The 17,428-nt window shown below is 48.3% G+C and overlaps 1 protein-coding gene across 2 annotated transcripts in view; it reads left to right on the top strand.

Moving 5' to 3' along the window:
* STARD4 (StAR related lipid transfer domain containing 4) overlaps window positions 1–7,117 on the top strand; it is a 200,508-nt gene extending 193,391 nt beyond the window's left edge. For both annotated transcript variants that reach the window (XM_073550210.1, XM_073550136.1), the window contains one exon: window positions 5,688–7,117. In XM_073550210.1, the coding sequence (XP_073406311.1) occupies window positions 5,688–5,917 (230 nt within the window). In that variant the 3' untranslated portion in view covers window positions 5,918–7,117. The remainder of the gene's footprint in view (window positions 1–5,687) is intronic.
* The last annotated feature ends 10,311 nt before the right edge of the window (window positions 7,118–17,428 follow it).

The raw sequence follows: 17,428 nt of genomic DNA, 5'->3' as shown, positions 1-17,428 counted from the left end.
CTGATTTTGTGGGTGGAGCCCCCTGGGTCCATTTTGGTGGGCAGGTCCACTCTGGGTCCGATTTTGTGGTTGGGGCCCCTCAGGGTCCGATTTTGTGGTTGGGGCCCCTCAGGGTTCGATTTTGTGGGTGGGGCCCCTCAGGGTCCGATTTTGTGGGTGGGGCCCCTCAGGGTCCGATTTTGTGGGTGGGGCCCCTCAGGGTCTGATTTTGTGGGTGGGGCCCCTCAGGGTCCGATTTTGTGGGTGGGGCCGTCAGGGTCCGATTTTGTGGGTGGGGCCCCTCAGGGTCCAATTTGGTGGGCGGGGCCACTCTGGGTCTGATTTGGTGGGCGAGGCCACTCTGGGTCCGATTTCGTGGGCGGGGCCACTCTGGGTCCGATTTGGATGCCAGGGTTGCTCAGCCTCCTTTTTGTAGGCCAGGGTCTATCAGCCTCCGATTTGGAGCCTTGGGTCACTCAGCTTTCGATTTGGTGCGCCGGCCCTTTAAGACTCATTTTGGTGCGCCGGGTCTTTAAGAATCACTTTGGCGCGTCGGCCCTTTAAGAGCCAGGGTGGCTCACTGGGCTTCTAAATCCACTTTGGCGCACACATTCTCTCTCAGGGGCATGTGTCATGTGATGAAGCTAGATTTGCATTTGTGCTGTGGGTTTAGCTTTAAGAGCTGATATTATGTGGCAGAGGCTCTGTGCTGGAGATGTCATGTGACGTTCGTAGGCGTTGGCATAGTAACTGAGTCTGCCTGCGCATATCAATGAGCTCAACTGCCATTTCAATCGCCTCAGGGCACGTTTTAAGCTTCCCATTGAAAAGCATTGACACAGTGCATTCCAATGACGGGAAAAAAAATTTTCAAACGCAAATTGCGCAAAAACTACAAATCCGATCGACACGAAAAATACTTAGCACACCTCTCATGGACGCTGGCTTCGAAACGACACCTCAACGGAGTCTGTGCGTGTAGCGGTTCGGGCCGCATTAATTGCGGAAGTCAACTTAATAATAATAATAAGAAGAAGAACTAGATGTGTATTTCCTGAAGGAAGTACAGATAGTGGTTTGAAATGGTGCCCAGGCTGCCCCTTTAAGAGAGATTTGCCTGCTGCACCTGCAAGACTTTCAACTCAGGATCCGTTTTAACTGTGGGTGCCTCTCAGGGGCCACTTTGGCCTCAGGGTCCGATTTTGTGGGTGGGGCCCTCAGGGCCCGATTTTGTGGGTGGGGCACCTCAGGGTCCGATTTGGTGGGCGGGGCCCCTCAGGGTCGGATTTGGTGGGCGGGACCCCTCAGAATCCGATTTGGTGGGCGGGGGCACTCTGGGTCCGATTTGGTGGGTGGGGCCACTCTGGGTCCGATTTTGAGGCCTGGGTGGCTCAGCCTCCGATTTGTAGGCCAGGGTCGATCAGATTTGCATTTGTGCTTGGGTTTCCCTTTGAGAGCTGATATTATTTGGCAAAAACGCTGTCCTGCTGGGGTCATGCAAAGTTCGTAGGCGTTGGCATAGTAACTGGGTGTGCCTGTGCATATCAATGAGCTTAACTGCCACCTCACCACTGCCCCATGTTTTCCCTATGGCAAAATTGTCCCATTGAAATGCATTGACACAGTGCATTCCAATGACAGGAAAATGTTTTTTCAAATGCAAATTGCGCAAAAACTACAAATCTGATCGACACAAAAAATACTTAGCACACCACTCGTGGACGCTGGCTTCGAAACGACGCCTCAATGGAGTCTGTGCGTGTAGCGGTGCGGACCACATTAATTGCGGAAATCAACTGAATAATAATAATAATACTAGATGTGTATTTCCTGAAGGAAGTACAGATAGTGGTTTGAAATGGTGCCCGGGCTGCCCCTTTAAGAGAGACTTGCCTGCTGCCCCTGCAAGACTTTCAACTCAGGATCCGTTTTAACTGTGGGTGCCTCTCAGGGGCCACTTTGGCCTCAGGGTCCGATTTTGTGGGTGGGACCCCTCAGGGTCCGATTTTGTGGCCGGGGCACCTCAGGGTCCGATTTTGTGGGTGGGGCCCCTTAGGGTCCGATTTGGTGGACGGGGCCACTCAGGGTCCGATTTGGTGGGTGGGGCCCCTCAGGGTCCGATTTTGTGGTTGGGGCCTTTCAGAATCCGATTTAGTGGGCGGGGCCCCTCCGGGTCTGAATTGGTGGGCGGGGCCCCTCAGGGTCCGATTTGGTGGGCGGGGCCCCTCAGGGTCCAATTTGGTGGGTTGGGCCCCTCAGGGTCCGATTTTGTGGGTTGGACCCCTCAGGGTCCGATTTTGTGTCCGGGGCCCCTCAGGGTCCGATTTTGTGGCCGGTGCCTCTCAGGGTCCGATTTTGTGGTTGGGGCCCCTCAGGGTCCGATTTTGTGTCCGGAGCCTCTCAGGGTCCGATTTTGTGGGTGGGGCCCCTCAGGGTCCGATTTTGTGGCCGGGGCACCTCAGGGTCCGATTTTGTGGGTGGGGCCCCTTAGGGTCCGATTTGGTGGACGGGGCCACTCAGGGTCCGATTTGGTGGGTGGGGCCCCTCAGAGTTCAATTTGGTCAGCGGGGCCCCTCAGGGTCCGATTTTGTGGGTGGGGCCCCTCAGGGTCCGATTTTGTGGTTGGGGCCTTTCAGAATCCGATTTAGTGGGCGGGGCCCCTCCGGGTCTGAATTGGTGGGCGGGGCCCCTCAGGGTCCGATTTGGTGGGCGGAGCCCCTCAGGGTCCGATTTGGTGGGTTGGGCCCCTCAGGGTCCGATTTTGTGGGTTGGACCCCTCAGGGTCCGATTTTGTGTCCGGGGCCCCTCAGGGTCCGATTTTGTGGCCGGTGCCTCTCAGGGTCCGATTTTGTGGTTGGGGCCCCTCAGGGTCCGATTTTGTGTCCGGAGCCTCTCAGGGTCCGATTTTGTGGTTGGGGCCCCTCAGGATCTGATTTTGTGGCCGGGGTCCCTCAGGGTCCGATTTTGTGGCCGGGGCCCCTCAGGGTCCAATTTTGTGGGTGGGGCCCCTCAGGGTCCATTTTTTGGCCGGGGCCCCTCAGGGTCCAATTTTGTGCGTGGGGCCCCTCAGGGTCCAATTTTGTGGGTGGGGCCCCTTAGGGTCCGATTTTGTGGCCGGGGCCCCTCAGGGTCCGATTTTGTGGTTGGGGCCCCTCAGGGTCCGATTTTGTGAGTGGGGCCCCTCAGGGTCCGATTTTGTGACCGGATCCCCTCAGGGTCCGATTTTGTGGGTGGGGCCCCTCAGGGTCCAATTTTGTGGGTGGGGCCCCTCAGGGTCCGATTTTGTGGTTGGGGCCCCTCAGGGTCCGATTTTGTGGTTGGGCCCCTCAGGATCCATATTTGTGGGTGGGGCCCCTCAGGGTCCGATATTGTGGGTGGGGCCCCTCAGGATCCGATTTTGTGGGTGGGGCCCCTCAGGATCTGATTTTGTGGTTGGGGCCCCTCAGGGTTCAATTTTGTAGGTGGGGCCCCTCAGGGTCCGATTTTGTGGCCGGGGCCCCTCAGGGTCCGATTTTGTGGCCGGGGCCCGTGAGGGTCCGATTTTGTGGCCGGGGCCCCTCAGGGTCCGATTTTGTGGTTGGGGCCCCTCAGGGTCCGATTTTGTGGTTGGGGCCCCTCAGGGTCCGATTTTGTGGTTGGGGCCCCTCAGGGTCCGATTTTGTGAGTGGGGCCCCTCAGGGTCCGATGCTGTGGCCGGGGCCCCTCAGGGTCTGATTTTGTGGCCGGATCCCCTCAGGGTCCGATTTTGTGGTTGGGGCCCCTCAGGGTCCGATTTTGTGGCCGGGGCCCCTCAGGATCTGATTTTGTGGTTGGGGCCCCTCAGGGTTCAATTTTGTAGGCGGGGCCCCTCAGGGTCCGATTTTGTGGCCGGGGCCCTTCAGGGTCCGATTTTGTGGCCGGGGTCCATGAGGGTCCGATTTTGTGGCCGGGGCCCCTCAGGGTCCGATTTTGTGGTTGGGGCCCCTCAGGGTCCGATTTTGTGGTTGGGGCCCCTCAGGGTCCGATTTTGTGAGTGGGGCCCCTCAGGGTCCGATGTTGTGGCCGGGGCCCCTCAGGGTCTGATTTTGTGGCCGGATCCCCTCAGGGTCCGATTTTGTGGGTGGGGCCCCTCAGGGTCCGATTTTGTGGCCGGGGCCCCTCAGGGTCCGATTTTGTGGGTGGGGCCCCTTAGGGTCCGATTTTGTGGGTGGGGCCCCTCAGGGTCCAATTTGGTGGGCGGGGCCACTCTGGGTCTGATTTGGTGGGCGGGGCCACTCTGGGTCCAATTTGGTGGGCGGGGCCACTCTGGGTCCAATTTGGATGCCAGGGTGGCTCAGCCTCCTTTTTGTAGGCCAGGGTCTATCAGCCTCCGATTTGGAGCCCTGGGTCACTCAGCTTTCGATTTGGCGCGCCGGCCCTTTAAGACTCATTTTGGTGCGCCGGCTCTTTAAGAATCACTTTGGCGCGTCGGCCCTTTAAGAGCCAGGGTGGCTCACTGGGCTTCTAAATCCACTTTGGCGCACATTCTCTCTCAGGGGCATGCGTCATGTGATGAAGCTAGATTTGCATTTGTGCTGTGGGTTTCACTTTAAGAGCTGATATTATGTGGCAGAAGCTCTGTCCTTGGGATGTCATGTGACCTTCGTAGGCGTTGGCATAGTAACTGGGTCTGCCTGCGCATATCAATGAGCTCAACTGCCATTTCAATCGCCTCAGGGCACGTTTTGCCATTTCCCATTCAAATGCATTGAGACAGTGCATTCCAATGACGGGAAAAAAAATTTTCAAACGCAAATTGCGCAAAAACTACAAATCCGATCGACACGAAAAATACTTAGCACACCTCTCATGGACGCTGGCTTCGAAACGACACCTCAACGGAGTCTGTGCGTGAAGCGGTTCGGGCCGCATTAATTGCGGAAATCAACTTAATAATAATAATAATAATAAGAAGAAGAAGTTAGCAGCGTTCGGATTACAATATAGTGGTTTTTTCAAACCACTATAATTAAAATATCACTGGTAGCAAAGTCACCGAGAAAATGACCAGAAGGACACCAAAGACGACACTTCAGGAAAAACACCACTGTCGTTCGTCTGAAGTGTCTTCTGCTTCAAAAACTGGAGTCTGAAAGACGTAGTGTGTGCATAATGTTAAGGGGGTTGTCTAGTCCAAAATGATAAGTCTGCAGTCCCTCTGTGTGACTGCAGACTTATGAATCCCTCCAGAACTCGCACTGTGCGCTGCGGGGATTTGTTGCTTTCTGAGCCAAGATTGGCAGTTACTTACTTAGACCAGGATCACACATGCGAGAAACACGGCCGAGTCTTGCATGTCCATACCCGGCACTGCCGCCGGCACTTAGGAGCGGAGCGTGCGGCCGCATAGTAATACATGGAGCTGCATGCTCCGCTCTCGAGTGCCGGCGGCAGTACCGGGTATTAACATGCGAGACTCGGCCGTGTTTCTTGCATGTGTGATCCTGGTCTTATACATACTCTCGGACAGAACCTGACTAGTGGGCGTGGCCTTGCACCCAGGCTATTCACTGGGCCGTCCAGTGGGCGTGGATGACTATGGGGTGCGGTCTCACTCAATACGAGTGTATGGAGCAAGGCCATGCCCACTAGTTAGGCAAGAAGCGGTTCACAGGGCCACAGACTACTGATAGGGTCCTTTTAACTCAGTCTGCACAATCTAACATTTACGTATATTTTTGCTTACACAGGTGTTAGTATTGATCATGAAATTGTGAAACCACATTGCGTTCGCGGCTTTAATCACCCCTGCGGCTGGTTCTGTGTGCCCCTCCAGAACAACCCTGAGTGCAGCTTCCTGACCGGCTACATCCAGACCGACCTGAGAGGAATGCTTCCTCACGGCACCGTGGACTTGGCTATGGCGGGCTCCCTGGTGAACTTCTACAGCGACCTAAGGAAAGCCTTAAAGATATCCTAAACTTGAAGCAGAACTTCTAGGGGCTGCGTTACTGCAGGAGAGCCCACACCGAGATCTATAGACTAGAGGCTTGAAAATTATTATTAATTGCATAGTAACACTCCAAAAGGGAAGAAAATTTTTAAATGATTTATATTTTATGAGATGTAACTGACAGAAATGTATTTTTTTAGAATTTTGCTGTCAGCTTTGCACATGCTGCTATGCATATACATAGCTAAATGGTATGATATATTGGAGCTGATCTTTAGTGTACGTTGTACATGATGACGTGAAGGACCGCACACCGGTGACGTACTGTAGCTATTCTGTGACATCTGGAAGAGTCACAGCATCAGAGCAATTTTCAGGGGTGCTACTAATCCTAAAGTCCCCTTACCTTTATAGTCACCTCATAAGCATTTCACATTCAGTTGTGCTTGATATTTACTGATGTCTTTTAAATATTTTTAATTATTTATAATCTGTGAGAAATATTTAACTTTGTGTTTCATATTATAAGGATTAGAGCAATGTTAATATATTTTATTGGTAATATTCTACAACATATGTAGATGACGTCTCTGCCTGCGATCAGCACGGGCCGTATTGTCATGAAATGTAACATCGAGCTTTAATTCCCACTATAGAGTTTTCAGCTCTCAGTAATGTTTGAAAAGTCTCCTCTTGAAAACTGGAAACCATCAGCAAGCATGATTATTACTGCTGAAAACCCTGGATGCCTCAGTATGAAGATAGAGGCATATGGCACGGGAGTTCAGCACCAAACAGAGCTGATATTCAGACTTGTTTTTGAGGCCTCCGTTATCTAACCTCAGAGTTTTGCACTTTTGTCAAATTGCATTTGGCTCCTGAATTGAGATCTCCTTGGACTTTGCTTATTGTTTTTGTATTAGTACTGATACCTCGGGATATTCTGATGACTGATGTAAGTGCGTTTTCTGTAAAGCATTGAAGAATATGTTAACCCTCAGCCCCCAAATTAAATATTTAAATAAGTATAGTTTATGGGGGTCACAAAATGCTCTCTGACATATGCATTAAGATACCTCTGGACTGGATTCACACACATTGCTTTGCAGTCATTTTTTGTTTGTTTTTTTTTTTTTACTTTGCCAGTATTGCTTATTAAAGTCAAAAGCGCGGAAAACTCACAGAAAATATTAAAACTGAATTAAAAAAAATCGAATTTGAAACCGACCTCAAATTAGCGTGATTCTTCATAACCCAAGACCTTACATGAAGGCACGTTAAGGCTTTGTCTACACATAACTCATACTCAGGCTGGTCTCATACGTCCAGATAATTCTGGTACCTGAAAAATCGGTACCGGAGCTATCCGTGTCCGTGTGGACACGTGGTACCTCCGTGTGGCACACGTGTGGCAACCGTGTACTGCACGTGTGCCGCATCAGGACCACACGGATGGCGCCGGGAAGAAGCGCTACAGTAAGCACTGTTCCCAGCGTCCGGTGCTGGCCGTGGCTGTGATTCTTCTCTCCTGCTCTGCCGGCAACAACAAGCTGGAGATAAAGAATGAATGAAAACCCGACGTGGGGCCCCCCTCATTTTCTGAACCAACCAGATGAAACTTACAGCTTGGGGCTGCAGCCCTCAGCTGTCAGCTTCATCAAGGTTGGTTGTGAAGAATAGAGGGGTCCCCACGCTGTTTTTTTAATGATTTAAATAAATCATTAAAAAAAACGGCGTGGGGTCCCCCCTATTTTTGACAACCAACCTGACTAAAGCTGACAGATGAGGGCTGATATTCTCAGGCTGGTAAGGAGCCATTGATCTTGCCCCCCCCAGCCTAAAAATAGCAGCCCCCAGCTGCCCAGAAAAGGCGCATCTATGAGGGGGACCCCACGTCGGGTTTTCAATCATTCTTCACTCCTGCTGGCAGAGCAGGAGAGAAGTAAGACAGCCGCGATCAGCACCAGCCGCCGGGAACAGCGCTTACAGTAGCAGCTTCTTCCCGGCGGCCGTCCGTGAGCATGGAGGACAGTGTGAACTGTTGTCCGTGTGCAGCATGTGTTGCGGGCCGTGTGTCCGTGTTAAAACGGACACGTCTCCGTGTTTTGCACACGGACACACGGTCTGTGAAAACACGCTGACATCTGCATAGTACACATTTGAATGGGTCTACGTGTGCTAGTGTCTCCGGTACGTGAGAAAACTCACAACACGTACCGGAGCCACTGACATGTGAAAGAGGCCTTAGAAATATTTTATTTACAGCCTAAAATGTGTTTTGTCATATAGTAAATGCTACACATGCACGATTAGTTGTGTATGTGCACTTTGTCACTTGCCATGAAGATAAGTAATAAATAAGATTGTGGGGCAACTTTATCAATACTATCACAGAAACATGTCCTCCCTCTATGGAAAATCTTTGTAAAAAGTCTTAGAGATATCAGAGACATATTTATTACAATTTTACTAATCTTAAATGTCTCTTCTCAGCTTTGTTTGCAGATATTAATGCATTTTGGCTTCACATTTGGCCATCATTTTCATACATAGCTTTGTAGTGATCCGTAAGTTGGCATTTTATTACTGTACACAGAGGCCCCTTCCACTAAAGATATATTTCAGAATGAATAAAGATGGATTTAGAGGTGAATAATTATCAAAACTTTCAAACACTGTCTATTTGTGAGGCTATGTGCACACGCTGCGGGTTCACCTGCGTGTTTTTCCGCGGATCTGCAGGTAAAGTGACCTGCAGTTTTCCTGCGGATTAGCCTGCGGTTTTGCCCTGCGGTTTCACACCTCTACTATGTTAAGGCTATGTGCACACGCTGCGGATTCTGTTGCGTTTCCGCAGTGTTTTTGGCCCTGCGGAAACACAGCTGTTCCGCAGACATGGTACAGTACCATGTTAGCCTATGGCATTTCAAATCCGCTGTGCTAACACTGCGTTTTTTTCCGCGCGGTTTTGCTGCGGTTTACAAACCGCAGCATGTCAATTCTTTGTGCGGATTCCGCAGCGGTTTCATACCTTTAGCATAATAGAGGTGTGAAACCGCAGGCTAATCCGCAGGAAAACCGCCAGTCACTTTACCTGCGGTTTTACCTGCGGATCCGCGCCCTATTTTCACCGGGTGTAGCAAGTCCTTAACCACCCCGACCTCATGCGACTCAACCCCACAGTTAGTTTTTATAGTCACTCTGGCAACAGGATAGTCCTTGGCATCCCCGTGGATACAACGGATGCCCACATTTTTTCCTGAGACCAACTGGTGGGGGAGTGTGGCTCTTATCAGGGTCACCAAGCTCCCTGAGTCTAACAATCCTGACACCAGCACTCTGTTTATGGTCACACGACATGACTGCGGCCTCTCTCCGGGCTGATAGTCTACACTGCAGGTGGGATATGTGTAGTAGGTCAGCGTCTCCCTAGGCTGCAGTCCACCTCTTTGGGGGAGAAAGGACAATTGGCGGCTATATGTCCTGGACTGCGAAATCTCCAGCAGAGCAAGTCACTCCCCGTGGCCTTTGACAACCCCTCAGCGACCCCTTGGGATCTAGGACTCCCCCTAGTCGTAGCTCTACTACCCGTGTTTTGGGGCTCAGGGTCCCGCTGAGTACCCCGGTATAGGGATGCACCACCACTGGGTTCCTTAGGGACCTCTCGACCACCTGGAACTGTTCCACTAGGCCCACCAGTTTGTCCGCATTTCGGGGATCGCCCTGGGCAACCCAGGTCTGCACCAGCCTAAGAAGGGAATGCACAAATCTGTCCATGACAACCTGCTTGACCATCTGCACTGGAGTGGAGGACTTTGGCAGAAGTCATTGTTGCACCAGATGCAGTAGGTCAAACATTTGGGACCGAGGTAGTTTATACTCATAATTTGCCCAGTGGTGAACCCTTTGCGCTCTCACTGACTTAGTCACTCCTTTGCGTGCCAAAATTTCAGTTTTTATCTTGGTATATTCTCGAGCATCCTATAATGCCAGATCATAATAAGCCTTCTGGGGCTCACCAGTCAATTAGGGGGCCTGCACTTCTGCCCATTGCTCTGGTAGTAGCTTCTAACGCTCTACCACCCACTCGAATACAGTCAAAAATGCCTCCACATTATCACTTATCATTTTTTTGCATAGCTCGTCTTACCACCTTCTAGACGTACGTGTCGTCACCTGGACTTGGGGGAGGAGCTGACGGTCTTACATGAACCGCCTCTTTAAGCAAGTCAATCTGCTGCTGCATCTGCTGTATAAGAAGCTTGTCTCTTGTTACGCCATCTGTTGCTGCTGTAATTACTGCTGGTGCTCTAGTTGCTGTTGCTGCTGTGCTTGTAGCAGATGTTTCAGCAGGTCCTCCATCTTGCCTGACGTTGTATGCAGGCTTGTGGCCATCCCACGTGTTCACTGGGAACACTGCCCGCACCTATGGTAGATCGGCTCACTCGGCTGCACCCAGAGGTAGACACGAGTACACTGTGGCTTTAAGAACTTCCTTTAGGTTATTGTAGGCAGCATAAACCACGGTGTAGTAAAGAAAATACAGCCCTCTGTGCAAAACAGGAAAACAGAACAAAATGGCAGAACAAACAGTCCTTCTGTGAGCGCGGTTCCTCACGCTCACGTCTGACAGAACACATACTGTTCGGGTTCACAAGTCCAAGCTGTTGGCATATGCAACAGAAATGGACTTACTGTTTATGTAAAGGAGGACTTTACACTAGCCTGACAGCAGATGGCGACAGTGTGAAGTTATATGTTTGCTGTATTGTGGGGAGGGAAGCTCTGTTGTTGATGTTAGTTTTACTTTCGCTTTTGACTCTATTATACCAGCAGCAAGGCTGTGTGCTTCTGAATTCTTATCTCATGTTTACCCATAAGAAGTAAATGCTGTTTACTCAAGATAACTTGCTCAGTGAAGTTCTCCTGTGTACCAGTGGATTCTCAAAAGATACACTATGCTACACAAGCAACACTTTCCTGCAGTCCTGCCTCTTCAGGCACATACTGAACACTGAAAGCTCTGGCCTTCAGCCATTTAAGCCCAGACCTTGTGACTCCACCATCATGTGCTGATCACATGATCCTGACATCACACAGGTCCTGTCAGGACTCTGCATGTGGAGATACGGTGGACCCCCTCCCACCCACTCTATGGAGGTCCACTAAAACCAGCCCATAACATAACTCTCACTTCAACTTCTCAACACGTAGTGTGCTAAAGGAAACTACTCTGGTTTTACATCACTGACGCCATCATGCACAGTGACACGTATCTCCCCTCTATCACTTCACCAGTGAGTCTGTCACACCACGTATGCAATAGAAGGGTAAAGGGGAGACCATACCATGTATACAATAGAAGGGTAAAGGGGACACCATACCATGTATACAATAGAAGGTTAAAGGGGACACAATACTATGTATGCAATAGAAGGGTAAAGGGAACACCATACCACGTATACAATAGAAGGGTAAAGGGGACACCATACCACGTATACAATAGAATGGTAAAGGGGACACCATACCTCATACAATAGAAGGGTAAAGGGGACACCATACCATGTATACAATAGAAGGTTAAAGGGGACACAATACTATGTATACAATAGAAGGGTAAAGGGAACACCATACCACGTATACAATAGAAGGGTAAAGGGGACACCATACCTCATATACAATAGAAGGGTAAAGGGAACACCATACCACGTATACAATAGAAGGGTAAAGGGGACACCATACCTCATATACAATAGAAGGTTAAAGGGGACACCATACCACGTATACAATAGAAGGGTAAAGGGGACACCATACCACGTATACAATAGAAGGGTAAAGGGGACACCATACCACGTATACAATAGAATGGTAAAGGGTACACCATACCTCATATACAATAGAAGGGTAAATGGGATACCATACCATGTGTACAATAGAAGAGTAAAAGAGGACACAATGCCTCGTATACGATCCAAGGTGGATCTGACAAGTAAATGGACATAGTGAACTTTTTTTTCTTTGGCTTGGTGCCAAAGTGGGTTGATTGCCCCCGGTGGCCATTAGAATTATTACACGTGGTGTCGTTCGTTCTAAGTTGCCCCGGTGGTGGTGAGCGGTAGTGCACTTTAGTTTCTTTGGTTTAATGTGCACTTAATTACAAATGACGTGTGAGGTTCTATAAAAGGTCAGGTGTGTTTGATCACAGTTGGTGATATTGTGAGTTTGTCATTTGGGAAGCAAGCCTGGGTGATGAAGGAGCTGAATGAGAGTCCTGGGCAGCCCAGCCAGAGGGGTTGAGTCAGCTATGGAGTCTGCATTGAGTGCTGGCATGGATTGGTGGAGTTCTACGATGTGGTCTGCAAGAAGGGCTGGCATGGCATGGTGGAGTCGCAGTTTATGGTGTCAGCAGGAAGTGCTTGCATGGCTTGGTGGAGTGGCAACTTTGGTGAGAGTTGCACTCAGCATGCTGGACTTGGTTGCTGAAAACTGGACTCAAGCATGCTGGACTTATTGGCAGAAGCTGGACTCATCTTTGGGACTCTGTTTACTGGGCCGCTGCAACTGGTGGTGGACTCTGCTCCAAGGCTGCACTATGGTGATGGATCCAGTTATGGTGATGGATCCGGGTGGAGGAGAAGATGCACACAGGTGGTGGGCTCTGTTGCTAGGAGCGTATGCAACAGAGCAAAGCTAAGTGGTGTTCCCCCTGTATTGTCATTTTCCCTTGTGTGTGTTTAGTGCAGTGGTGGGATTAGTTTCCGCACCGACCAATTCCCTAGTGAGGGTTTAGGGTCAGGGCGAGTCAGGGTTTTAAGGTTCCTGTGCGTCGCCCAGTGCAGAACCGGCATAGGGAACGTTAAGAGTGCAGGGACACTGGCTCAAGGGAGTACAGGAGGTCTCCACATCCCTATTCCCTATTGCAGGGCCCACCATTGTTAATGTTACCCAGGTTCCCCTTTATTATTTAAATTCGCCTTACTGGAGACGGGGTTTCCAGACTATTGTATAAATACGTGTAATACCTAAATTCGCCAGTTGGAGGCGGTGTATCCAGCTGCACGTCTTATTTAAATTCGCCCAACTGGAGGCGGTGTATCCAGGGTCACGTGTGTCATATGGGTTCGCCTTGCGGTACTCGCTGCGTCCAAACACACGTGACCGTGACAGTATACAATAGAAGGGTAAATGGGATACCATACCATGAGTACAATAGAAGAGTAAAAGAGGACACAATATCTCGTATACGATAGAAGGGTAAAGGGACACCATACCACGTATACAATAGAAGGGTAAAGGGGACACTATACCATGTATACAATAGAAGGGTAAAGGGGACACAATACCACGTATACAATAGAAGGGTAAAGGGACACCATACCACGTATACAATAGAAGGGTAAAGGGACACCATACCACGTATACAATAGAAGGGTAAAGGGACACCATACCACGTATACAATAGAAGGGTAAAGGGGACACTATACCATGTATACAATAGAAGGGTAAAGGGGACACCATACCACGTATACAATAGAAGGGTAATGGAGACACCATACCACGTATACAGTAGAAGGGTAATGGAGACACCATACCACGTATACAGTAGAAGGGTAATGGAGACACCATATCATGTATCTGCAAGGAGTTTGTATGTTCTCCCCGTGTTTGCGTGGGTTTCCTCCGGGTACTGCGGTTTCCTCCCACACTCCAAAGACATACTGATAGGGAATTTAAATTTAGATTGTGAGCCCCTCAGGGACAGTGCTGAAAATATGTGCAAAACTGTAAAGCGCTACGGAATATGTTAGCGCTATATAAAAATAAAGATTATTATTATTACCATAGAAGGGTAAAAGAGGACATGATACCACATATACCACAGAAGGTTAAAAGGGGCCACCATACTACGTTTACAATAGAGAGGTGAAGTGGTTACCATACCACAAATACACTAGAAGGGTAAAAGAGGACACGATACCACGTATTATCGTATCATTGGGGCACTTTGTCTTATTCTACTCAAAAATGGGTCATATTTCTTATGATTTAAATATATTTGTTGAAAAAAAAGTATGATTATTACATTGCAAGCGTGGCTCATTACCAAAATTGAATTGAATTTTCATTACCGAAAATTTAAAATAATATTTTTTTCTCAAAAAAAACTAACAGATTCCTTTCCACTTGCTGTCTATTTATAGATACAGATATGTAGGACAAGATACAGAAAGCATGTACTTGCAAGCCTGATGTTCCCTTTTCTCACACAGAGTGTTATCGGACCTCTTCCTGCTCAGAAATAGCACACAGCAGGAAAGCTGCTGGACTTTTAGATCGGGGTCACACTGGCGAGGAATACGGATGAGTGAGAGGCGTTAAAAGCACGCATTACACACGGACCAATGATTCTCTATGGGTTTGCTCCCAACAGCCGTATATTTCTCCAGCGTATTCTACAGTCCGTGCCAATCGCAGCATGCTGCGATTGTCAGTGTACTATGCCCGTAGTACGCCAATGAAAGTCTATGGGTGCGCTAAAAATACGCATTACACACGGACCACACGTGTGACTTGCGAGAAATATGCACCCGGTGTCTTTTAGAAAAGCCGGCAATTCAGTGCGCTATACAGTAATATCACACTGACAGGTTTAACAAAGAAACGAAAGAATAGATATATACACAAAGAATACATACGGTATATATATATACATACATGTCATTGTGACAAACATATATATATATTTATATTTCACAGAGTTCTTCATAGCAGAATAGCCGCTAATTAAATTGCCGGCTTCTATCAAATCCTTCCCCAACCCGACATGAAATGACACATGGTTTACATTTAGTAAAGCATTTCATTTCATGTTTTTTAATATGTCCCTGACTAATAATTAGATGAGGGTTTGTGTACAAAATTTGGGAGTTGTAGTTGTTATTTTAAGGGGTTAATTCATTGTTACAAAATGCGTGGGATTCCCATTGCCCTATAGTGGTGGCGAGTGGGTTAATCTAACAAAGGGTTAATGTCACCATTCGATTGTAAGGTGACATTAACCCTTTGTTAGATTAACCCATTGAAGAACTATGGGTGAAATATATATATATATATATATAGATGTTTGTCTCAATGACTTGTGTGTGTGTGTGTATATATATATATATATATATATATATATATATATATATATATGCATTCTATGTGTCTATATCTATTATTTCGTTTCTGTTAGAAACCCTGTCATAGGGCTCCATTATGTGTCCATTTTGCAAGGCGGCGAGAAAATCTCGCCATACGGATGCCATACGGATTACATACGGATGCTGACATGCGCAAAATACGCGACCACACCTTGCTTACGGATGACATACGGAGCACTATTTAGGGGTCATTCATCCGTATTACGCCTGTAAACTACGGACCTTATTTTGCGTCAGTTAGTGTGACCCCGGCCTTACTCTGCTTCGACTGTCTGTGACAGATTTCATCAGTCAGTAAAGAGTATCTGTCAGCATGTTTTTGCTGTGTTATCTGAGGACCACATGATGTAGGGGCTGAGATACAGACTTCAAGGATGTGTCGCTAATTAGACTGTGTGCTATTGTGTCCATACAATGAATGTTTTATCACCAGGAGATTACCACTGCCCAGACTAGCTCTCTCATGCCAAGTAGTCTGACCACGCCCCCTTCTCTGATAAGCAGCTCACTGTCAATAGACAATGTATACAGAAAGCTGTGGCACTGGCAGCCTTTGAGTCCTGCTACATCTAACTGCTGCACCCAGTAAACTAAGTGATACATCCCTGGACTCATGGTCTCTTACCCTACATTACTGCTACATGCTGCTCTCAGATGAGGTAGCAAAAACCTAGTGACAGATTCCCTTTAACTTGTTCTGTTCAATTGTCTGCTTAGTTTTTTATGCCATATTTGCTGTGCACTTGTAACTTTCCGTCCAAGGTTTGTTTCCAATTTATCCGATTTCCCTCCTTGTATTCTCCCCTTCTCTTCTCACTTTTGTGTTTTCTACACTGGTAAAGCTGTTCTTACTCTAAAACAGCCATTGTAACCCAGCTTTCCCACAGCTTTAACATCTAGTTATCATGTAAATAAATATATGCAAAAGTACACGATGAAATTAATATTTAGGCACAGGACAACCCTTTTAGGCTGTGTGCCCACGATGCGATTTTTAAGCGTTTTTGCCGCGATTTTCGGCGCAAAAACGTTTAAAAATCTTGTACACAACGCCCCCCATGCATTCCTATGGCATTCCGCACATGCTGTGCTAATGCTGCGCTTTTTTCCGCAGCGGAATCACATCGCGGAAAAAATCGCAGCATGGTCATTCTTTTGTGCGGAATCGCAAAGAATTGCCGCGATTCCGCACCCATAGGAATGCATGAGAATCGCTTACTTCCCGCATGTGGCTATGCCCACCATGCGGGAAGTTAAGCGTCTCATGTGCGGTTGGTACCCACGGTGTGGAGGAGAGGAGACTGTCCTCCAGGCCCTGGGTACCATACCCCTGTAAAAAAAAGAATAAAAAATAAAAAATCGGGGTATATTTACCTTCCGACGTCCCGCGCTGCATTCCCGGCCTAAGCGTTCCCAGTAATGCCTTGCGGCACGGTCCTGTGATGACGTAGTCTCGCGTGACTCTAGCGGTCTCGTGAGATCGCTATAGCAACGCGAGACCAATGTCATCACAGGTCTCGCAAGGCATCGCTGGGAAGGGGAGCGTCGCTGAGGCTGCGCGGGACGCCGGAAGGTAAATATACCCCGATTTTTTATTTTTTTATCAATTTTAACATTTTATCTTTTACTATTGAGGCCGCATAGGCGGCCTCAATAGTAAAAAGCTGCTCACACTTGTCAAACACTATGTTTGACGAGTGTGACCAACCTGTCAATCACTTTCCAAGCGATGCTTCAAATCGCTTGGAAAGTGCTTGAGAAAATCGCGGCAAAATCGCGAACATAATCGCGGTAAAATCGCGAGGGGAAAAAACGCGCGATTTCTGGGAAGGAGTCCGGTATTCATTGTGCGTTTTAAAACACTACGTGGGCACATATCCTAAAAGTGGAAACACCAGATTCCTCTAGTAGAATTGTGTTGCCTATAAACAACTGTTTCAGCTTTTCCTATTCGGAGCCCTGTGTGATGTTCAGCACTACCTGCTCACAGCGAGCACCTAACATACTGTATGCAACCTGCTTTGATTTTACGATTTACTGAAGCAGAGGTTTTTATGACTGGTGCTATGGTTGTTATTATATCACTAGCATTGATCGGCTGTAAAGATGGCCCAAATACTGTATATCTGTTTCATGGCTGAAACTGACCGCACAAGGTCCTGTGCTTGATTATATGCTTGATGTCGGGTAATAAAACTTGGGTACAATATAATAGTACCAGCCACTGTGTATATCACAAGTATTTCCCCCTTCCGGACATTTTCAAGCTTTGTTTTTAAGTAATAATTAGTGATGAGTGAACGTGCTGGGATAAGGTGTTATCTGAGCATGCTCA

Source organism: Dendrobates tinctorius, unplaced genomic scaffold (genome assembly GCF_039654945.1).
Source record: "Dendrobates tinctorius isolate UK_male_01 unplaced genomic scaffold, ASM3965494v1 ptg000003l, whole genome shotgun sequence".
Lineage (NCBI taxonomy): Eukaryota > Metazoa > Chordata > Amphibia > Anura > Dendrobatidae > Dendrobates > Dendrobates tinctorius.
Note: the sequence above shows the minus strand (reverse complement) of the source record. Positions and strands in the feature narration are given on the sequence as shown.